The following is a 21,916-nucleotide window of genomic DNA, read 5'->3' as shown; positions in this document are numbered from 1 at the left end:
AACTATTGTCATTAATAACTGGTGCTCATCTGTTGATGCTGACACCTGTCCATCCAGGAGAACATGCAGAGCTGCAGCGCCAGGAGAGTGCTGACGGCCACTCCTTCCAGCAGGGCGACAAGGTCAAATGTCTCCTGGAGGTGGACATCCTGCGACAGATGCAGGAAGGCCACGGAGGGTGGAACCCCAAAATGGCAGAGGTATTCAAAGCTTCCCTTCTGCCAGTGCGATGAATAACACAATACAAGTTAACAATAGACAGCCTCATGCCACTCTCCGTTGAGTCCTTCTAAAATGTAGAAGTACAAAGTGTACTTCCTGCGTTTTTCCAGCAAGTCGCAATGACTTTTGTACACATTCTTTATGTTTTAGACAAACATGAGTCAGAACACGTGTGCCTCTTGAGCCTGGCATACCGAATATTTATATAAGTGGCTCAGATGGATGTTACAACAGAGTGAAATGAAACAGAGCATCCAACTCTCAAATCACAGCTGCTAAAGGCAACATTAAGGTCACAGGCATGCAGAGGGAGACCCAGGGTGAAACAGCCTATTTGTGTTTGCAGTACATTTGCCGGATCGGGACTGTTCATAGAATCACTGACCGAGGAGATGTCAGAGTCCAGTACAGCAACAACATCCGCTGGACTTTCCATCCAGGGGCACTCACCAAGGTATTGAGATACAGACACGTTTCTGTCAGACGGTCGTACGTTCAGTTTTGATTTTAACATGATAGCTTTATGACTTTGTTACAAATGTCCACCCGTCCTTCCTTTAGGTGAACACTTTTGGAGTTGGTGAACTTGTCAGAGTGCTGGAGGACATGGAGAGCGTGAAGAGACTGCAGGCTGGCCATGGAGAGTGGACAGACAGCATGACTCCTGTATGCTCATTTATTAAGAAGTGGTAGCCTGATAATGCTAGTATACGAATATAGTATACCTGGTATTTTAGCATTAGTTACTAAGCTGACTTTATGTGGTGGTCTAGCACAGGTGGGGACTTAAATCACATGACTTGGACAGGAATCTTTAATCTAAAGTTGCGATAACTTTGTCACTCAACTTTGACCTTTGGCCTTTTGAATTAGAATAACCAACAAATGATTTACTATTTAATATATATGCTAACTATCCGAACAGACTTTACTTGTGATTTGGTGGTCTCCACTGTGGACTTGCATGTCTGACTGATTTCATAACTAGTACCTGAAACGTACTTGTGGCTTGAAACCTTTTTCCGTCTCGGTATTCTGGCCGTCTCAGAGTCCTTTCCTGTCTGTGGGCGCAATGTTAACTGTGCCACTTGCTAAAGTAAAGCCTTTTTTCTGATCCGTCTGAATTAAGACTGACCTACTTCATTTGGGTGTACACCAGGACCTTAGCAAGTTTAGAGACGTTTCCTAGAGTTTGACCTGGTTATTTACCTGAAATTAAAGAGAGATGGAAACTGTTCCTGTAAAATCCCTGACTGGATCCGGTTTAATTAATTTATTTGTCCTTGTCAACCCTTTTTTCACATACCCACACCGCATCCACCTTACTTACTGTTTTTTTTCCTAGGTGCTTGGCCAGATCGGGAAGGTTTTGAAAGTATATGCGGATGGTGACCTGCGGGTGGCATTTGGAGGCCAGACATGGACGTTTAATCCCGCGTGCCTCTCGGCCCAGACCGTGGAGGTGGATGCCAACCTCATGACAGCCGAGAACCCCAACGAATCTGGAAGTAAGGCCTCTACCGGGACGATGGGCTCATCTGTAACGCTCCGGCTCCAGCTTTACCTCCTGCGTTCTTCCAGTCATCCTCCCCTGTCCTCATTTATGTCCTCAGCTATGTCTCTGCTACGCATGCTTTCTCATACAGGCATCAATTACTTGTCTTTTTGCGGCAGTGTGTTGGACAGGGTGTCCATTTCTCAAAGTGTTCTTCTCTGTAGCATGTCACCATCCTGCATGTTGTCAGCGAGAGGCTTTGGTGGCACAGCAGACATTTGTCATTGTGTCAGAAGTTCTCAGCAGTCTCTTAATCATGAAAACATCTACTCTGTGTTCGTGGTCACCTCTGAGGATGGGAGGCTGGCAACAGAGTGGTGTGTGTGTGTGCGTGTGAGAATGTGTGTGTGTTTGTGAATGTGTTTGTGTGTTTGTGAATGTGTGTGGTCAGATTTCACTGCATGGAGGGACATTTTGACTCATTCCTGTGGTTTCTCTTCAGTTTTGACAAATTCATTAACCAGTGTGACTTTTAGGTGCTTTTTATTTTTTTTTTTGTCCCTCTGCAAGGCTAACATGGTGTTACCATTGGACAGAAAAAGCTAATTCAATTCTTTATCTTCTCCTGCCCTTCCCCTTTTCACAACCTACTCCTCTTCCTCCTTCTCCTCCTCCTCCTCTTCCATCCGACTGTGTCTGTGTTCAGGTACTGTCATCTCGGTGCTGGAGAAGCTGCTCTCTCAGTCTACAGAGCAGGACAATCCCAGCCGGCTCGTCATTGAGGCAGCACACGGCAGTGCCAGCAAAGTGCGGGAGCTGGTGCAGAAGTATCCTGACAAGGTTAGTGCAGCACTCCTTCTCTCTGCTGCAGTCCACTGCCTGTTCCAAGAGCTCCTTCCACCGGGGCACCCAGACGGGAGGGGGGGGGGGATTTTAAGAGCCAGATTGGTTTACACAGCCAGATGAGGCAACACTATATAGTCTGGTATTTACCAGTCTGTCTGATGGAGTTATCAAATCAATGATATTATGCCACAACACAGCATAAAACACAAGGTAGTTTGTTATATTGGATTAATTAATTTAGTAAGGTTTGAAGTACATGAAATATATTTCCAGACAACATATTGATCTTCTAGTTCTTGGGTACTTCAGGCACTCCCATGTTAGGATATTAGCACACGCAAAAAAGTAAACAACTTCTGTCATATTTGGTTGTTAATTTATCATATTTACACATATAATAAACATACAGAAATGAGATGAATAGTCAACACTACATATGATAAGGGTGACTGAATGTTCTTTAATAAATAATGAAGTTATTTCTCAGAATTTCATTGGCATGTTTGGTCGAGACACCCAAAGACCTGTTATTAGAAAACATGGACATGTTTGGACATGGTGCTTTCCAAAGATGTGAAAAATTTAAAATGACTTCCAAACCTTGGTAAAAATGAGCATCAACAAAATGTTCCACAAGATGAAACATTGCTGTTCACATCAAAGATAAGTTATCTTATCTGAGACTTCAGGCAGATGGAGGATCTTGGAGGGAAACTTTGAGTCTGTTCTTTGGATTTTTAGCCTGGATGGCTCAGGATGCTTTTAAAGGTGTCTCTTAATATACTTCAGCAAAAAAAAAAAAAAAGAGAAGCGTGTTGTCAGATGTTTGTTCACACACTAACATTTTTCATTTTCATGAATAAAGATAGGGAAGCAGGTTATTTGCACTACATCCTGTTCTGGGTTCCTCTTCGTGTTCCCTAAATTCATTGGCTATTGTCTCTATTACATTTTCAGCAGGCGACGAGGACATCAGAATTACAAGATATTTGTTACAGTTATTACTGTTTCTCATTTGTAATCATCTGCACTCCAAATTGATGTTGAGAATTTACATAAAAGCTTCAACACACCAATAACATAGAAATGAATAAGTGATCAGATGTAGAATCCAACAAAAGTCACCAGTTGTATAACACAAGCTGACATTGTTTGTAGAAGACAAATGTGTATGTTTAGTTTGTGTTGTTTATTTGTCAGTCACTTAGACTGCACACCTGCGATCCCTCTGGGTAATTAGATTAGTGGTGAGGGTTGTTCACCTGTTCACTGCAGAGACACAGTTACACAGTGAATGAGTTTTAGGCTCCGATATCTTCTGTTGACTGTTGTTGCTACATTAAATCACATATTTTGTTTGTCAGTCTTTTTGTGCTCATTAGTAAAACCCATATGGACAGACACCATAAGACATGAGTCTAAGTCTTGATTGTTTACAAGGAAACCTGTACACCTGGCTGTGCAGTCATAAACCACTTTTCTTCACCATGTGTTGAACATTCAGTCATTCAACACTTGTGGATGACTGTGTGGTCAATGTAATACTTGTGTTCCCCACTCTACCAGATATTTTGCTATTTTCTAGTCTTCCTTTGCACACCTGCTTTTTAAAATTTGCCCACATGGTAATTTTGGCAAACCAGCAATTGTTGATATGTCTCTGAAAGGAATCGTTATCTTCTTTGGTGTTCTTTTAAATGGTAACTCTTAGTGAACTCTCAGCCACATGTGGGCTCCTCTGAGCATGAACCAACTCTAAAATGACACAGCAGCCAAAACCGTGGCCAACTGCCCAAATACTTTTGAATCCTTGCAATTTAAGCGTTGTATTTAACATGATCTTTCACTGCATGTGACTGTCTTAAACTATTCAAATTGAAATAAACAAAAGTATGTATAAGTGTGTATTTCTTTTAATCGGAGAAAAAAAAAAAGCCATGTCATGATGAAATTGGAGCACAATACACGTGTTTATTTGTTTGTGTTCAGGAGACTGCAGTTCCACTCTGTGATGACTTCACTACTTAATGAGATTACGTGTACCGAGTGTAGGACAACCGTGGTTGCTTCTCATGCGCAGATTATTTCCGGCCAGACTTTCCTCAGCTCTGTTAGCGTCCAGGTCACTTCCACCTCTGATGAATCTTCACCGATGTCTGTACTCCTGGCAGGTGGATATCAAGAACCAGGGCAAGACTGCGCTGCAGGTCGGTGCTCACCAAGGCCACATGGAGGTGGTGAAGGCCCTGCTGCAGGCCAACAGCTCCATCGAAGTCAAGGATGAGGATGGAGACGCAGCTTTGCACTACACTGCCTTCGGGTAAGGAGTAACACGCACGCACGCACGCACGCACGCACGCACACACACACACACACACACACACACACACACACACACGTTTAGGGATTTTAGCATACGCAAAGGAGAAACGGATAAGACACACAGTGCTGGAGTCCGCTACATGAGCGGCTTTGCCGGGTGGAAAAATCTTGTGACTGACAGGTGTACAGAAGAGCTCTGGCTTGTCTCTTTCCTTGTAATGTGATAATCTGTTCACAGAAGTGGCTGCATTAACGTAATAAGTCCACCACATCTTCTCAGGCTCAGCATGTTGGCATTTCATCAAATCTATTCCGAGATTAAAAAAAAAAAAGTAAAAAAAAAAAAATCAGTTTTACATGTATGCATGTATTCAATATGTAAACAAAATGGCAAGGTTTAAGAAGGATATTTGTCTAAGTTGGGCAAAAACCAATGAGTTTTGTGTAGCCCCTGGAATTAATTCAGGTTTTTTTAAAATATATTTCTTTAAATAGATATAATTCACAGCATGCTTTGGACAGTTTTAATCAACAAAAATTAAGCAAATTGAGGATTAATGTGCTTGTGTCTATTTTTCTGGTTTAGAAATCAGGCAGAGATCGCACGGCTGCTGTTGAGCAAGGGGGCAAATGTTAACCTCCTGAACAACTCCATGTGCACGGCGCTCCACATCGCTGTCAACAAGGGCTTCACTGACGTGGTGCGGGTGCTGACCGAACATTCGGCTGATGTCAACCTGCAGGTGAGAGGGTGGAGAGGGCTTAATGAATAAGCCTGTGATATTGTTGTTGTTGTTTTGATCATTTTCCACTCAATATTTCATTTTAATATCAACTGGACGAGTTCATTCTTAACTGTGAAAAAACAAGTCAAGTCCAAAATCCACAGAAACTATACTTCTTGAACTGCTTGTGCAACATAATTCACAACAATCAGTCACGTTACTGTTTTCTCCCAAGAATGTCTTTTTAAAAGCAATTGAGTGAATGGCTTTAAAATTCTTATCATGCCCCTCTGGGTTCATCATCATCAGGAGAGTACACAGACTGAGCTCATTAAGCGACTGACCAATGAAAGTTGGTCAACCACTGAGTGAGTGCCTGGGTAGCCAATAAGTAAGCTTCTCTGGCTGTCAGTCATTTCCATACACACGTCATAAGCAAGTCCCACATTGCCCTTTCAAGCAGTTGTGACACAAATTCAAACAATTATGGTATTTGGCTGTGACCCTGCTCCGTCTCAGCCCTCAGCCTCATTAAGGGAATTTAGTGCTTCTTTTAGGGGATTTTTCAGATGGTCTAACACGCCTGCAACCATGCCCACAACTCACTAACTAACTCATTGGTTTCTGCTTGAATAGTGTGGCTACTCAGCTACAAACATGCCAGCCCAGAATTTGCTTGTGTATTTTAATATAAAGAGGCAAATGGATTGAGACCAAGTTACAATACTGTAAATTCTAGTAAACAAAATCCTGTTAGGTTTCCAGATCACCAGAGCATCTTCTATATTTAGTGGTTAATGCTGCTGTTTTGAGAACAAAGTTGCATTTCCTGCCCACCTCTATTACGTCACTATGATTTTTCCATCAGTATTTTACATTTTGTGGGCCATGTCTCAAACCTGTAGTACCAGTTTTAGTTGCATTGCATGCAACAGCTTCACTCACCGGGTTACATGTCTGTCCCCCCCACACCATCACCAGGATTCATACGGAGACACGCCGCTCCACGACGCCATCGCTAAAGATTTCCGCAATATCATCGAGATCCTGGTTTTGGTGCCCAACATCGACTTTACCCAGCAGAACCACAGAGGCTTCAACCTGCTACATCATGCTGCCCTTAAAGGAAACAAACTGTGAGTAAACATTAGTTTGGAGTCTTGATATAGGTGGGTTTGATTATTAGGACACTGTGAAGTGACCCAGGTATAGCCATAGTTTCCAGATGTGCAGTCTCTGAATGTGCACCAAATTATTCCATCTGCAGAACAATATCATGTGTCATTTCCATTCCTTACAGTCTGCTCAGTGTCTTGGTAGTTTAAATGCTTGCATCTGATGTGAACATTGGAAATGATGGTTGTGTGTATGTGTGTGTGCGCGCGCGCGTGCGCGAGTGTGCGTGTATGTATGTGTGTGTGTGTGTGTGTGTGTGTGTGTGCGCAGGAACCTCTCCTGTGGGTTCAGTTGAGTATTCAAAGGTCAACTCTCAACGCTATCCGTTACAGATAGAGAGCTCATCTCCCACACAGCTTCTGCTGCTGTCAGCAGGCTGACAGTCAGTATCAGGCAAAAAAATAAAATAAAAAATGCATCAACGTTTACTTTTGCATCGTGTCTCTCATCCTCCAAATTTTTTCCAGACTACATTCGCTGTCGTCATTTTTCAGCAATGCAGATTCGGGATTCATGAGTGGGCAAAAATTCCTAAAATCCAAACAAATGCTAAACAGTGTGGCAGACATTTTTGTTTCCTGGGAAAGACTTGCTTATATCAGCAATTATAAAAGCCTTCATTACTCGACTGTTGTGTCACTGCTGTTTAACTGCACTTATTTTTATGAAAATATCATAACTTTTGACCTAGTTCTTCCAGAAAAGTTCTCTGAGTTGTTTTTTATCCTTCACTGGAACTAAGTGTCTAAAAGTGACACCAATAAGAAGCTGGTGAAAGATCAACTCAGCCGTTTTACTCTCACCGAGGTGCCTGAGGCCAAACATCAAAGATGCCTCACTGACATCTGTCACAAAGGCTCCATTGTCTTCTGTCTGTGTTGGTTCTCAGCTGCTTGACACTGAAGGTTCTTAATCACAAGCAGAGCCTCGACGTGGCGGCGAGCAGGCAGGCAGAAAACGCAGCAGATAACCGAGTGTTCCCACAACGATAAGGTTTCAGCCAGGCATAACACAACTGTTATGGCGCGCTCCTTTTTGGTGAGCCTGTGTCCTCCTCTGTCCGTGTTGCATCACATCGGCTCCCACACACTTCGAATAGCCTGGAAATATAGAGAGAGTGTGCCAAAAGTGAACGGTCATGGTTCTCCTCTTCAGAGTTTATCACAGTTTTCAGGAGTTCTCTGCCTGTTTTAAATCATTTAACTGCTGAATTTAAAGTCTCAATCTAATGTATAATAATTATAGGATTTATACTTTTATAATGTCTTTAAAGCAATTGTGCACTTTCTCCATAGATTAGATATTCAAAGGCTACTTACATGGTGCAACATCAGATCCTTTGCTCAGACTAAATTTAATGCATGCATTTCTGCAGCTAACCAGAGTTGTTGTGATCTGTAATATCATTTTTTTTTTGCATTATTTTTTATTAGATCAATTGATTCATTACTGTAAAATGCTTCAAAAACACCTTTAACAGGTGATTTATCACATCATATTTAAATAAATCCTTTTTTAGTCAAGTGAAAATCTGAACTGAGATGTTTCCGGTTCAGTCAATCACTTTAAACAAGTCAGAGGGAGGTGGATCGAGATCAAGAACATAGGAGTAGAAGATGAGCAGGATTGTATGTCTCTTTAGTGACTTCTGAAGAGTTGATGTTTCCCTCAGTTCACCCAGTCTGCCCGACCACGTTGAGCTTCCTGCCTCTTCGCTCTGGGCCTTTTACGACCTCTCATGAACTTTCCCTCCCAAATTATAACACAACCATGTAATGGAAAATTGTCCCTGGCGCTTTTTAAAGAGGTGCCACAAAAGACAGGAAGTAAGAATTAAAAACATCAGCATCACTATAAATTTCCTCCCTGAAGCAATGCAACTTCATTCAAGGTTTCAATTAGAGACTTCAAAAGTGTTTTTTATGTAATTTGATGGAAAATATACTGGAAATGTATATTCCAAAGACTGGTAGCCTTGTTATTGTCATCAGAAAAAAACATTACCGTATTTCCCCTCAGAATCTCCACCACCTTTTTTTTGCAAGTCTGTTAAGTAGGAAACAAATCAAAGAAAAGCCTTAAAGTACCAAATTCTGACCTCCAAACTTCACCTCCCAGTGACCCACATTCCCAACAAGCAGGCCCCTGCTGATCATACAAAAAATGTCATCTCAGAACAGCCCTGTACATGAGTGCAATTTGTGAACAAACGTCGACTGAGCAGTGGGAAAGAAAGAAAGAAAAAAGACAGTTGGCAGGCAATAACTGCAGGCGAGAGAGGAAAAGGAGCAGAGGCCGCGGTGGACAGTCATTTAATAAATGTCTGATCTGTTCTGGCAAGTGTCATATGTGCAGTTCTGGGAGTTTAGGCTGCGCTCCCCAGCATTCATTTAACCTGACATCAGCAGCTGCACCAAAAGTAGAGACGCAGTATTTACAGCGTTCAGGATCAACTCGGCTCACCATATATCATCAGCAGGCCAAAGGCACATTGATACATTCCAATCACTGTGTTTTTTTCTATGTAGCTCCAGTTTGTTGTAGCTGAAGTGGGAGTTGTAATACCAAGGTTAAAGGTACTCAGGCATTGGATTGAAGCTTTAAACTCTGTGGAGTAAATTAAAGATAAATTCTGTTTTCTTTTTTTAAATGTTTATTTCCTCACTATGTTTTGCTGAGAATCCCCAATTTGATTTACCATGACCATAAACTGTTTCACTGTCTTTATCTTCAAAAGTAAAGAGCATCCATGATGAGATCCTGAGAGCAGCTGTGGCCCTGTTCTTTGTGACAGAAAGACAAGAATGTTTTGTTTATTAGAGTATTTATTTATTGTGAGGAAATGGAAAAAGGGGGCTAGAGGCCAAGTTCACAAACAGTCCTGGGAAAGAAAAGAAACAAGGCATGTAGCCAGATTTCTTCTGGTGCTTTTAGTTTGACAGAAGAGGCGAGTCAATGTACAGGATGGTTAATGTGGTTAATTTATTTACTCAAAAAAGAAAGATGACTTGGCTGGATTTCTTCCTCTTTTCCTGCAATTTTAGCTCCTCGTAGCATCATTGTTTTCTCCTCACTGTCACCAGATCCCTTTTGTTCCTCAACAGTTCCTCCTTGTCTCGTTTTTCTTCAAACCCCCTTCTTCCAGTGTGCAGTGTAAACTGGCTGAGACAGCTGGATTACGCTGCATACTCACTCTCATAGCTAAATAGTACATGAAATCAAAATCTTTTATTTTAATTAAGAGTCCAACAGCTTATTCTTGCACATTGTGCATTTCCTTCTGCTTTTATCAAGCTTTGATCAAGAAGCAAGTTACAAACAAGAGTGATGCAAACTCCCGAAAATAACCAACTGATGACTTCAGTCCCCTGGAAAGTCATTACGAGTGTGCCAGAGATGCCCTCCGGCTGTTCCGTGTGCAGGCATGTTTGTACAAAACTGCCTGAAAACGCCAGCTCAGGTCTGAATATTCATGAACACACAGGAGTAACGATTATGGAATTAATGCAGAGAGTTGTGGGGCACGGCGGGTACGAAGGTGACACGCAACGAACACGGCTGTTATTCAGTCTGAGAGGCTGCTTCAGAAGTGAGAGGACGAGGTGGTCTGGAGCCGACTCGAAAGCATGCAGGCCCTTCTCTCAGTACCTCAGCCACAGACATGCAGACACACAGCTGCATTGCAGGTACCAATGACCTCTAACACAGCGTCCCCCGAACAGCCTTAATCCTTTAAAACACAGAGGCGATCCCAGTCATACGTGACCACACATGCAACAAAGCCGCCTGTCAAGACCTCAGTGATGCCTTTAAAATGTATCTACAGTGTGCTGCTAATTAGCCTGTCAATGCCGTAATATGTTTTCATAATTAAAACCGTCCCCGTTACCCTGATGCAAAAATAGCTGCAGGTCAGCCACCAGTATGTTACAACAACGTCCCGGGTAAAGAAAGCAGGACAGTCATCTGTGTTGGAATGTTTTTATTTAAAGTAGAACGATTTTTTTTGTGTGTTTTTTTTGTATATTTTGCAACTAAAAATAAAAGGTAGACAATATATTGCGGTCTAGTAGTTTGTGCAAATGCTTTGCAGCAAGAATATAAATCACGACGTGCAGACACGCAGGCATGCCAGTTGCAATAAACAATGTAATTGTTATTTTTTAAGATTTTATTTTTGGTCATTTTTGCCTATATTTCATAGTGACTGTGTGAGAGAGACTGGAAATAATGATGAAGAGAGAAGGGTAATAACATGCAGCAAAGGTCTGCCTGGCCTGGGACACCAGAACCAGAGCCAGGGACGTAGGTACTCACATAGTATGCACTCTGATCACTCGGTTATCAGGTCAGCTATTATAAAGAAATTATTAAGAAAAAAGTCTGGAAAAAAAGGTTTTTAGTTGCTGTAAAGAGAGATTCAAATCAATGCGATGTACGTTCTTGGAAGAGAGATTTTTACATACAGTCTAAGTAAGAATTTTGTCAAGTCGCAATTGTTATCTGTATCTGTTAATGTGTTCTTGCTCATATTAACCGCTTCTTTACTGGCTGTGTTTTGTTATATAGTATTTGGCTTTTTGTTGCTGGATTGTTTATGAATTATTGAATCTAGTTGTATTTGTATAACGGTACGAATCCCTTGTGTGCTGTCCATCAGTGTGCTTCATTTTGATGGTTTTCTGTAGGAAAAAAAAAAAAAGACCAATATGTTCAACAGCACCAGAGTTTCCGCCCAGTGAAAGTCCAGCAGAGCTTACATGAAAATGAACCGAACATCCAGAGAAAGTTTGGTTCACGTCACATCCGAGCCTCGGCGGTGACATGCCAGCTTCCTGGGCGCCTGGCGAAGGCTGTCAGCTTCAATTTCACACATCATAAAGCAGACTCGGCTCCGGAGCAGAGGGACAAGTCGAGCAGTGCAGCGCAGCGCAGCCTCGCACTGCAGCATCCGCCCGCTGCACGAAGCACGACAACAAGTTCTAATAGTCACACTTCACTGCAACTCAACTTCTTCTTCCTCGTTAACCCTCACGCTCAAAATAACACGCTGTCATCTGACAAAATGGACGCCGATGAGGACGGTTTAAACCTGCGACCTTGAAAGAATGGAGCATCAGTTGTGTTGCGTGTTGAGCTGCGAGGTGCTGATTGTGATGTTTGTGATGTTCTGTCCATGTGGTTGAATGGTTGAATACTGAATGTGGTGGCGAGCTTTGCTGTCAGATGCTTTTTTAACAGCTCCGTCTCCGTCCGAGCTCACGTCAAATCCACAGGAGACACAGGATAATACGAGCCTTCTCTTCTGTGGGCCTCGTGCTTTGTGCATGTTATAGTCGGCAGTCTGTAGTAGTTGGTCAGGTTCATGTCAGGAAAAATATGTAATTTTGCCAGTAAACTTAAAAACTATCATACGCAATCACAAAATATTGTTTGGCACTTCCAAAAAAAAAATGCTTATTGAGACATTGAAGGTCTGAAAGGGTATGTTTTTCCCCTCTGATTTAAGTGTTTGATTGGGTAAAAAGCTTGGGCGCAACTGTTGCAGATATAACTGTCCTTAATTTGAGCCATGAGCCACGAGGAGTGTTGTGGCTGATTGAGTCTCGTATTGTTTGTCCTGGCTGCAGGGCCACCGAGAAGATCCTGGCCAGAGCGCGGCAGCTGGTGGACGTTAAGAAGGACGACGGCTTCTCAGCGCTGCATCTGGCTGCCCTCAACAACCACAGGGATGTCGCCGAGATCCTCGTCAAGGAGGTGAGAGCAGGAGCAAATCCCCCACGTCTTTCCTTTACTACTGCGACACAACCAGCGGTTTTTACAGTTCTGCTTCTCCCGCCTCTTCCGCAGGGTCGCTGCGACATCAACATCCGCAACAACCGCAACCAGACGCCGCTGCAGCTGGCCGTGACGCAGGGCCACACCGAGCTGGTGCAGCTGCTGGTGGCCGAGGGCGCAGACGTCAACATGGAGGACGAGGACGGCGACACGGCCATGCACGTGGCCCTCCTCCGCCCGCAGCTGGCCAACGTCGTGCTCAGCCCCACCGTAGGAACCAGCAGCACCGAGGAGAGCAGCGAGGGGTGCCCCGCCACGTCGCTCTACTGCCGGGTGAGAACTGAAGGGGGGGGTTGCAAAGTGATGAACTTACTTACTTGTCAGTTTAAAGAATTATTGAAAGACCTATTAGGCCATTAACATCACAACAAAATGGGAAGACAGGATGACATTATGGCTAAATAGAAACTGGCAGGAGGGTAAATATAGAGAAAAGAGATGGTTTCTAAAGGAAGAGTACACAGAAAGATTAGAAGGGGAGTAAATATAGACTGAATAAGGTGGTAAATTAATACCCATGCTAAATGTACTCTGATGTCTGGAAGACGGATTAATGTGGTCTTAAGGAGGTAAATACGTGTCGTAGTGAGGTAAATAAAGACTGACGAAGGAGGGCAAAGGACAGGATGGTAAACACAGCCTGAGGCAATGAATGTTTCCTGTGCGTTAATTGAAGATAAGGGAGTTAGTTGGCTTTACCAGGTAAACCTTGGCTGAAAGGGAAGAGGAGGGAAAGGAAGTCAGATGACACGGCTTTAAAGTGAGTCTTAACTGAGGACAAAGGACTCTGGTTTATTGTGTAAACAAGGCGAGAGAGAGGGGTTAGCTGAGGAGAAAGTAATAAGGTAGAAGTGCGACTGTATATAAATTAAAGCAGTGTGTGGCTTCTTTGGACAAAAGCAGAGAACTTGAAAAAGGTATTTTAGAGCTGAAGAGCTACATGAATTTGAGCAATTCATCCTCAGAATTTAGGACATTTATTTTCAAAGATATAAAGATTTCCTTGCTTTTGAATTCAATCTCATCACAAAATACTGGCAAGAGACTGAATTTGATGGTGTAATAAAGGGAGCGAATAAGTGTTGAAGGGTTGAGAAGTGAAGAGGGTCCACTTTCTGAAGCGAGATATAGATTTGGCAAAGATTGAGTTCTGCTTAAGATGTCCGTGATAAATATACGGTGTAAAAACACCGCGTCATTTTCGCCCCAGAGGACGTCTTAATCATGATGTCAAAGACTTGGAGAGGACTGCACTCATTTATCTGAGAAATCTTAAAGAAGTCGTGCGGCTTTATTCATCCTCAGAAGCACAGATGTTATTGGAAGAAAAGGAGCGCTACTGTTAGCAGAGACAGAAACTCATGAGGTTGTTGTATAAAGCTGGAATCTGCACGTCACTATTTACTGCAGTTTAGTCATATTAAACTGATTTTTTTTTTCATCTCTTGGGAGCACAGCACTGACATTGCACCTTATAAAGTCATTAGTGAGTTTTGTTTTAAGCAACCTGGTACAAAAGTCTAAGAGTCCCTCTTGTTTTAATTCTGTATTTGGTCTCCTCCTCCTGCTATCTGCTCCACTATGTAACCGGGTCATCTTAAATTCATCTGTACATGTAGTGTTGGTTTATCAGAGATTTTTTTTGCTGAAAAGATTTGCCTGCTGCTTCTGAACAATGCTAAAGATCTCAGCAAGACTGAATCAAAATAGTACAGCTGTTTAGCGTCTTTCAGCTCATTGTTTCGGTAAATCCAAAACAACGAGCCAAAAGATGCAAAATTCTGAGAAATGCCGAGACGGGTGATAATTCTCAGTGGATTCATGATTAGTAACACCTTTCACATGATACATAGTCATATGACTCATTATTAATCAATGAAGATATTGATTAAAGACGCTTTAAATGCCCGCTGAAGGATTTGTTCAGCAGGTGTTAATGTTGTAATTGTACCCACCGGGTGATGAATTTCAGAATACTGAAGTCACAGCGTGTCATTTAATCTCCTGCATGCGTTCAGGGAGCCATTAACTCACAGGAACAAGTTTAATATTTCTCATTAAGAGGCCTCTGCTCTTCCGTTTAAGCAGCACTTTCTATACGAGCACTCCAGATATCGTTCCCTCCGTCGGTGTCGGTATCATTGTTCCAATGGCGAATGTCCTTTCTGGTGTACATGACTGCAAACACTGCAGCTCCACTCAGCATCATGGCCTCCTGCCAAGCCGACACATGCACACGCACACAGCCATGAAGGTGGCTAGATCTGAGTGCTTGTGGCTACTTTGGCCACTGTCAGCAGAGGAGTTATTGGAGGAGTTGTTCTGTGCTGATTAGATGAGGGTTTATGTGTCAGCCTGAACTGGATTGTGCTCGTTTTTACCTCAGTTACCTTCTGTTGCGCTCAAATTCACACGTGTCCTCAACCAAGTCTTTAAATTATACTCAACTTCCACCATTTACGCGGAGATCGGGCCTCGGCTTTATCGAGAGTATGTTTGTAGAACAGGGTCTGTAAAATAATTGTTTTAAACTTTGATTTCTTCTCCCTTGTCTTCTGCATCCTCTCTTCATCATCATCATCATCATCGTGGATCCACAGCTGAACTCTTCGGGTCTTCTGGGGACCACCGAGCTGAGTGTTGGCACAGCTATCGCCTGTTTTCTAGCGCAGGAAGGTGCCGACATCAACTACGCCAACCACAAGGGCAAGAGTCCTCTGGACCTGGTGGCAGACAGCACCATGCTGCAGCTCATCAAGAGCTTTTCAGAGAAGCACAGGTAGTTGTTTGCACAGGGAGGGTTGAAATTCATAAAGCCGTTGGATGGTATTGTTTCACAACATAGAGAAGATTTCTAAGGCCATGTTTACAGTTTCTGTTTGAAAGTGGCTTTTTATATGCAAATGAACTGGGAGTTTAAAGATGAGCTGAAGTCAGTTGCTAAGGAATAAGTAATGGTGTGTGGGAGTCACTTTGTATATATATATAAAAAAGGACTTGGTTTTGTGTGTTGTTAAAGCTGTGTGTTGTCCGTCAGGTTGCAGCGTCTGCAGGCCATCACATGTGGGCAGGGCTTGAGCAGCGCCAGCCTGCGGCGGGTCCACACGACCCCCAACACCATGACCAACCTGGTTCTTCCCACACCGCCCGGGCCCAGTGAATGCCTCATCTGCTCCGAGCTGGCTCTCCTGGTTCTCTTCTGCCCCTGCCAGCACAGCGTGGCCTGTGAAGGTGGGTGGAGAGGAGATGGTGGGGGGGCAAAAACAGACATGTAGCCCAGTGAGGGAAGCTGTTGCATGCAATAAAACTAAAACTGGTACTACAGGTTTGAGACATGGCCCACAAAATGTAAAATACTGATGGAAAAATCAGTGATGTAATAGAGGTGGGCAGGAGACGCAACTTTGTTCTCAAAACAGCAGCATTAACCACTAAATATAGAAGATGCTCTGGTGATCTGGAAACCTAACAGGATTTTGTGTGTGACAGTGTGTGTGTGTGTGTGTGTGGGGGGGGGGGCAGACTCCACTGTTAGGAGCTTATAATTGGTCTGTAAGAAAACCAAACAATTTAACATTTTAAAAATCTTTTACAAACTCTTCTCTACGGTTTGCTTCACTTTGTGTTGGGTTGCTAAATAAGATGGTACATTTTGTTGTTGTTGTTTTGCCTTTGTAAATCTCGGCTGACCTGATCTTTGTCTAAACAGAATGTGCTCATCGCATGAAGAAATGCATCAAATGCCAGGTCACAATCACCAAGAAAATTAGACAAGGTAAGACAAATCATTTTATTCTTATTTTCTGCAAACAGGATACAGTGGAAAGGTTTCAGATAAAACAATATTTATTTCATGGATTTATTATAATATATTATAATTATTATATGTCTAACTTTTGATGGGCAGATTAGCGATTTAACAGCTTTTAATTCAGTTGTTGTTTTTTTTAAATAGAGGAAACATATTTGTATCTTGTATTTAATTTTGTGCATGTGCTGTCTAAATGTTTTACTGTATACATCCTTTTTAAACCAGTTTTGAGTTGAGCTTTTAGTGTTGCGACTGACTGTCGCCCTGAAGTTGAGTGATTAAGTCTTGAGGTGTCCGTGAAACATGGTTTTGAAGGATAAATCAAAGCTCCTGTTTGCTGTGGCCCATCCATACTTCCATACTATATCCCTGCTCGGTTGCTATAGTGTCCAACCTTGTTATCAGTGGAACAGCGGTACGGTCTCATTTTGCACAAGACTGCACAGTTTGCATAAAAAAAATGACTTGACGTGACTAAAATTGACTCTCTGCGATGACCTCCTCCCTCCGCAGACCAAACGGAGGTGGACTGCAGCCCTGGCACCGAGAACTCGGAGCAGCACAACCTGCTGGAGCAGCTGCAGTCTCGCTACCGGCAGATGGAGGAGCGGATCACCTGCCCCATCTGCATCGACAACCACATCAAGCTGGTCTTCCAGTGCGGACACGCCTCCTGCATCGACTGCAGCGCCGCGCTCAAGACCTGCCCCATCTGCCGGCAGACCATCCGCGAGCGGATCCAGCTATTCGTCTGAGCTTCTCTCTCCTCAGCGCGTAACGATCCAAAGAGGATACTGGAGGGGGGCTGGACAAAAGTGAGGGTGGGGACGGGAGGGAGGGCAGCTGTTACCTTTGATGACCCCGATGACCCATATCTGCCTGTCACACCCCCCCTGCACCCACCCAGCGTGATCGAATCCGCACTCAGCCCATCGGTTGCTTTAGTCTAAGACGCTGTGATACGCCGCTGACAGTCTACTGTTTCTTACATTTTGAGTAGTTTCCCTCTCGAGCAGCGCAGGCAGGAACACGTCGATCGCTTTAATTTCAGTAGAGGAACTGATGTTCAGCTGAGCCCGACAGGAATCAGACGAGGTCGTGAGGCGATGCTGCCATTTTGAATACTCTGATCGGTAAAGCTGGGGGGGGGGATGGGAATGGTCCCCCGCCTCTTAGTTTCCTCACTCCCAACCCAGCCTCCACCTCTTGTCATCTGTCCTATCTTTGCTGCTTTCAGTGGATGTCTGTTACCCATCATTCTCTCTGGCTTTCTGGCCTCTTCTGTTTACAAGGCTGCACAGAAATCAGTTCTCGTCTTCTTGCTCCTCAGCTTGTCCTGTGAATTGTTTGCTCTCATTTGTATCAATCTCTTAATAATCAGTGTTAGTCTCTGCAGAGGGAGTTGGTATAACTAAAGGCTCTCTATATAGTCCCCAACCACTTGTCTGTATGCAAGGGGAAATACACACTATATATGCATGAATATATGCATATTGTAAAGCTGAAAATGACTGTGTCGTCATGGGTGATTTGTCGTCGTCGTTTTCTTTCTCTCTGGTTACATTTGTGGTTTTTAATGTACCGATGAGTACAGATTTTTATTTATGTGTGAGAGGTGGTATTACTTAGTAATGTCCTTTTTTCAGTTGGTGTTTGCTTGGCAAAAATGTTTTTGTTTCTACTGAAGTTCACCCCAAGCCTATGTCCTCTACTCAGGGTATCAAATCATTGAAAGCACTTGGGATATCCATACAGGGTTAAAGAAGGCCTGCTACACACACACACACACACACACACACACACACACACACACACACACACACACACACACACACACACACACACACACACACACACACACACACACACACACACACACACACACACACACACACACACACACACCATTATAGTGGATGAGATCATTTTAGTGGAGGGTCACTCAAAGAAACGGTTATCAGTAACCAGTCATGAAGTTGTGTATCGACTTAGAAATGCAGTAGAAACTCAAATTTCCATTCTCATTAGTGAAATGAATGTTTGCGGATGAAATGCTGCAACAAAACCGACATTTTCCTCCAAAATCTACAAACAAACGTCCTCAAAGCTTCCCGGAAGCACCAGTCAGCTTTATTTCTGTGTTTGATTTGGGACAGAAAGCATCGTGTTGGTCTGCCTGTTAGCGTCTGAAGACCACAGTCTGTCTGTCATCTGACTGGTGTAAAAAGCCCAGAGTGCAGCGGGTTCACACTTTAAAGGAGGATATTCATGTTTTGTTTCCTACCCACCAGATGTATTGTAAGATATAGAAACAGAAGGGCAAAAACATGAACTTGTCGTGTTGCATCTGTAGTTCCACGTCTACCTTTTGTAGTTCAGTCATTTCAGAAGAAGCCCTCCCTCTCTCCACTGGAGTTCTGGATTGTACATCATCTTCATCCTTTCTAATGTTTCGGTGTGTTTTATTGAAGGGCTTATGCATATGAGAAAAAAAAAAAAAATCGTATCTATTTTAATCTTAATTTAATTTTTATTTTCTATGATAAACTTCCAGAGACAGGAGTTTTTTTTTTTTTGTCTTCATTAGATCCCAAATTTTGGGAGAGCCAATGTTAAAGATGTACATTTGAATGTTGGGGAAAAAAAAAAATGTATCCTGTGTCACTCTGCCTTTTTTTAAACGTGTAAAGAAAAAAGATGTAAGAGGGGGAGCTGGAGAACGCGAGATGTACCACGAGGTTTACGTTGGAGAAAGAACTTTTACATCAGTGCCAAATCGCATGAGGATGTGCATGGGCATGCACGCCCGAAATTAACCCAGACGCACTATGCTAAACCCCTCCAAGCTCAAGAGAGGGTTCAATTATTCCAGCAGTGTGAAGTAAACTCAAAGCAGACTTCGTATTTTGTTTAGAATCAGACTTGTTCTCTCGGCACACTCGGTTACTGGTGTTAGCAGTTGAGCTAATGGTGTTAGCCTTCTAACTAGTAGTAGTAGTGCTCTGAACCTCCTCGTGTTCTCAATGAAAGGTGACGCTACACTCACTTCCAAAATATTCAGTCCCTTATGGTTTGGAGCTTTTTACAAGTATATATATTTATATTTTGTGAGACATTATCAATCAAGGGACAAGTTTCTTACAGAAGTTTCAGCATTTTAAGGATTGTCCATTGGTGTTCTAAGTTGATGGGTTTACAGGCAAAGGCAATAATGTTTTCGATAAATGGGGAAGATGTTTGAATTTTTTTTTTTTTCTTTTTTTTTTCTCCCCGTTAAGGAGGTCGCTGTGAGGGCGGGAAACAATTTATGTATAAAAAAAAATACTATTAAAGCAGCAAATGTTACTATTGGTGTTTGTACAGTTCAGCTCTTGGAGTTCTGATGTTGGCCTTACTGTCCATTCCTCCTCTGTTGATGTTTTTTCAGTTGTATTCTGTACAAAAATATTTTGCAATAAATATGGAACTGTTTTCTAAGGAAATAGTGGAGTTTTGTTTGGCTTTATTGAATTTATTGATTTTTTTTTTTTTTTTTAATTTTATGTTTTGAAGCCATTTGGAATTTCTTTTTACGTCAGGAAATTTCAATTTCAACCGAGAAATGTTTTTTGGCTCGCTTTGTTGGCCTTGAACAGATTCTCCAGCGTTGAAAAATGACCAGTCGGTGAACTCGACCTTATTGTCGGTGACAATAGATCGAGCTGAAGTTTGCCAACGTTAGTTTACGTTGGCTAAAATGAGCCACCAAAGGCTGCAGGTGGGAAAAACCAGAGTGAATGGCAGGTTATTGCTGCCGCCACAAAATATTTCCTCAACAATTTCTTTGCTGCATTTTCTTGTTACTACAAGCTACCGATTTAGTGCATTAAAATCACTTCATCTTACGTCACAAATGGTATTATTTCACAAAATAGGTATACCTCATTGGAACCAACGTTTCTGGTTTTAAAGTGTTCGTGTTACATTTGTTTTGTGATTTAACTGTCAGTTACAGCCGGCTAAAGTTTGCTACCTAACTGATAATTCGTTGAAATATCTTCACAGCGGCATCAAAATGATTGAGAAGTGTTTAAAAAAGACTCGCAGCGTGTTCACATTCACAAGTCGCATCCCCCACTCGAGCTTCTCCTCGTGGAGGCAAACAGCAGGTGAGCAGGTTGTGTTCACTGTAACCCACTTAGGCTGACTGGTATGTGAGCAGCATTTCTAGTTAAACGCTTCCGTGTGCTCTTCGTCGTTAATTGTCTTACGGTTCAGATGGCTTTGGCATATGACTCAGCGCTTTAGCAGTGACGTCCTCTCTGAGGACGGGATGACAACTTGAACACGGGGACCAACCATGAAGCCATAACAGTCACATTTCTTTTCTTTTCTTTTTTTTTTGTTGCTGATTGTCACAAAGATACAATGCTTAAAAAAGAAGCTAAAAAAAAAAAAAGTCATCTGTGTTTCAGTGTAACACTGGTGGGCTGCAGTGTGCAGTATGTGTCAATGCAGTTTGGTAAAACATACAAACTTTCACTGGTGTAACTGCACATATTTTAACAGTAAAAGTATAAGCCTATATTTCCGCTATATCCCCCCAAAAAAATATACCTACAAATTCTAATAGAGTTACATGATGTGGTTTAATGATTCAATTAATTTCAATTTAATTAAAAACAAAGCTAATGCTTCTCTTGTTACATAAAATGAAATTGAAAGCCTGCTGCCACAAACACGGGCCAATGTTGGTGGGAAGGGAAGTGTTGGTGAAATAGAAATGCAGCAAGGTTGTCCTATTCATTCACATAAATTCAACCGGGAGCTAAAGCATTAAGGTGTGAGCCTTTAAAGTCAGATAAAGTAGTTGAACACACTTTAATTCTCTAAACATATAATTAAAGATGACAAATTCCGGTGGAAAATGTCACGGCAACGATGAAAAATGATATTTCAGACATGAAATGACATCTCTCTTCACACTGGATTATTGCTCGGAATAAAGTTGTTCCGTAAAATCTGTCTTTTTTGGTTTGTTATTTTTATCTGGCCTAATGAATATATAGTACTCGTCTTGTTTTTTTTTGACAAATTAAATTTAAAAATAGTTATTTATTCTACTGTCATTACAAAAATATGTTCTACCTATTTCTATTCATTTTTACATATTCAGAGTGTAATATAGAATTTTCTGTCTTTTTCTGTCTTTGATTTGAACTCTTAACGCCTGTATTGTTTATCTCCGTTATAAAATGTGTGTACTCTGACCGTAGATCATTGCTACAGATGGACATCAAAATGCACTCTGAAAAGAAAACCCAGTACTTTCTAAGCTTTTATTAAAGCTGTGTTTGCAGGTAAACGTTTCCTATTATTTCAGAGCAGCAGAGCTCGTGTGATCATGATGGGGGGAGCGCGCCATCTAGTGGCAAGTGGAAAATCCCACTAATAAAAGCTGCTTCCTGTTACGCAACAAGCCACATTGTCAGCTTGCAGGAA

The 21,916-nt window shown here is 42.3% G+C and overlaps 1 protein-coding gene across 3 annotated transcripts in view; it reads left to right on the top strand.

Moving 5' to 3' along the window:
* Window positions 1-19,917, top strand: part of mib2 (MIB E3 ubiquitin protein ligase 2) — a 46,259-nt gene extending 26,342 nt beyond the window's left edge. For all 3 annotated transcript variants that reach the window (XM_069140174.1, XM_069140173.1, XM_069140175.1), the window contains 14 exons: window positions 58-200; window positions 569-676; window positions 784-888; window positions 1,568-1,730; window positions 2,424-2,557; window positions 4,735-4,883; window positions 5,472-5,628; window positions 6,592-6,746; window positions 12,417-12,543; window positions 12,637-12,897; window positions 15,225-15,403; window positions 15,662-15,855; window positions 16,334-16,399; window positions 16,949-19,917. In XM_069140174.1, coding sequence (XP_068996275.1) covers window positions 58-200; window positions 569-676; window positions 784-888; window positions 1,568-1,730; window positions 2,424-2,557; window positions 4,735-4,883; window positions 5,472-5,628; window positions 6,592-6,746; window positions 12,417-12,543; window positions 12,637-12,897; window positions 15,225-15,403; window positions 15,662-15,855; window positions 16,334-16,399; window positions 16,949-17,190 — 2,183 coding nt within the window. In that variant the 3' untranslated portion in view covers window positions 17,191-19,917. The remainder of the gene's footprint in view (window positions 1-57; window positions 201-568; window positions 677-783; window positions 889-1,567; window positions 1,731-2,423; window positions 2,558-4,734; window positions 4,884-5,471; window positions 5,629-6,591; window positions 6,747-12,416; window positions 12,544-12,636; window positions 12,898-15,224; window positions 15,404-15,661; window positions 15,856-16,333; window positions 16,400-16,948) is intronic.
* The last annotated feature ends 1,999 nt before the right edge of the window (window positions 19,918-21,916 follow it).

The sequence above is a fragment of the Embiotoca jacksoni genome, unplaced genomic scaffold (assembly GCF_022577435.1).
Source record: "Embiotoca jacksoni isolate LCO1_2020_lvr unplaced genomic scaffold, fEmbJac1.0.p SCAF_9, whole genome shotgun sequence".
NCBI classification, from domain to species: Eukaryota; Metazoa; Chordata; class Actinopteri; family Embiotocidae; genus Embiotoca; species Embiotoca jacksoni.
The sequence above is the reverse complement of the archived record's forward strand: the minus strand, read 5'-3'. Positions and strand labels throughout refer to the sequence as shown.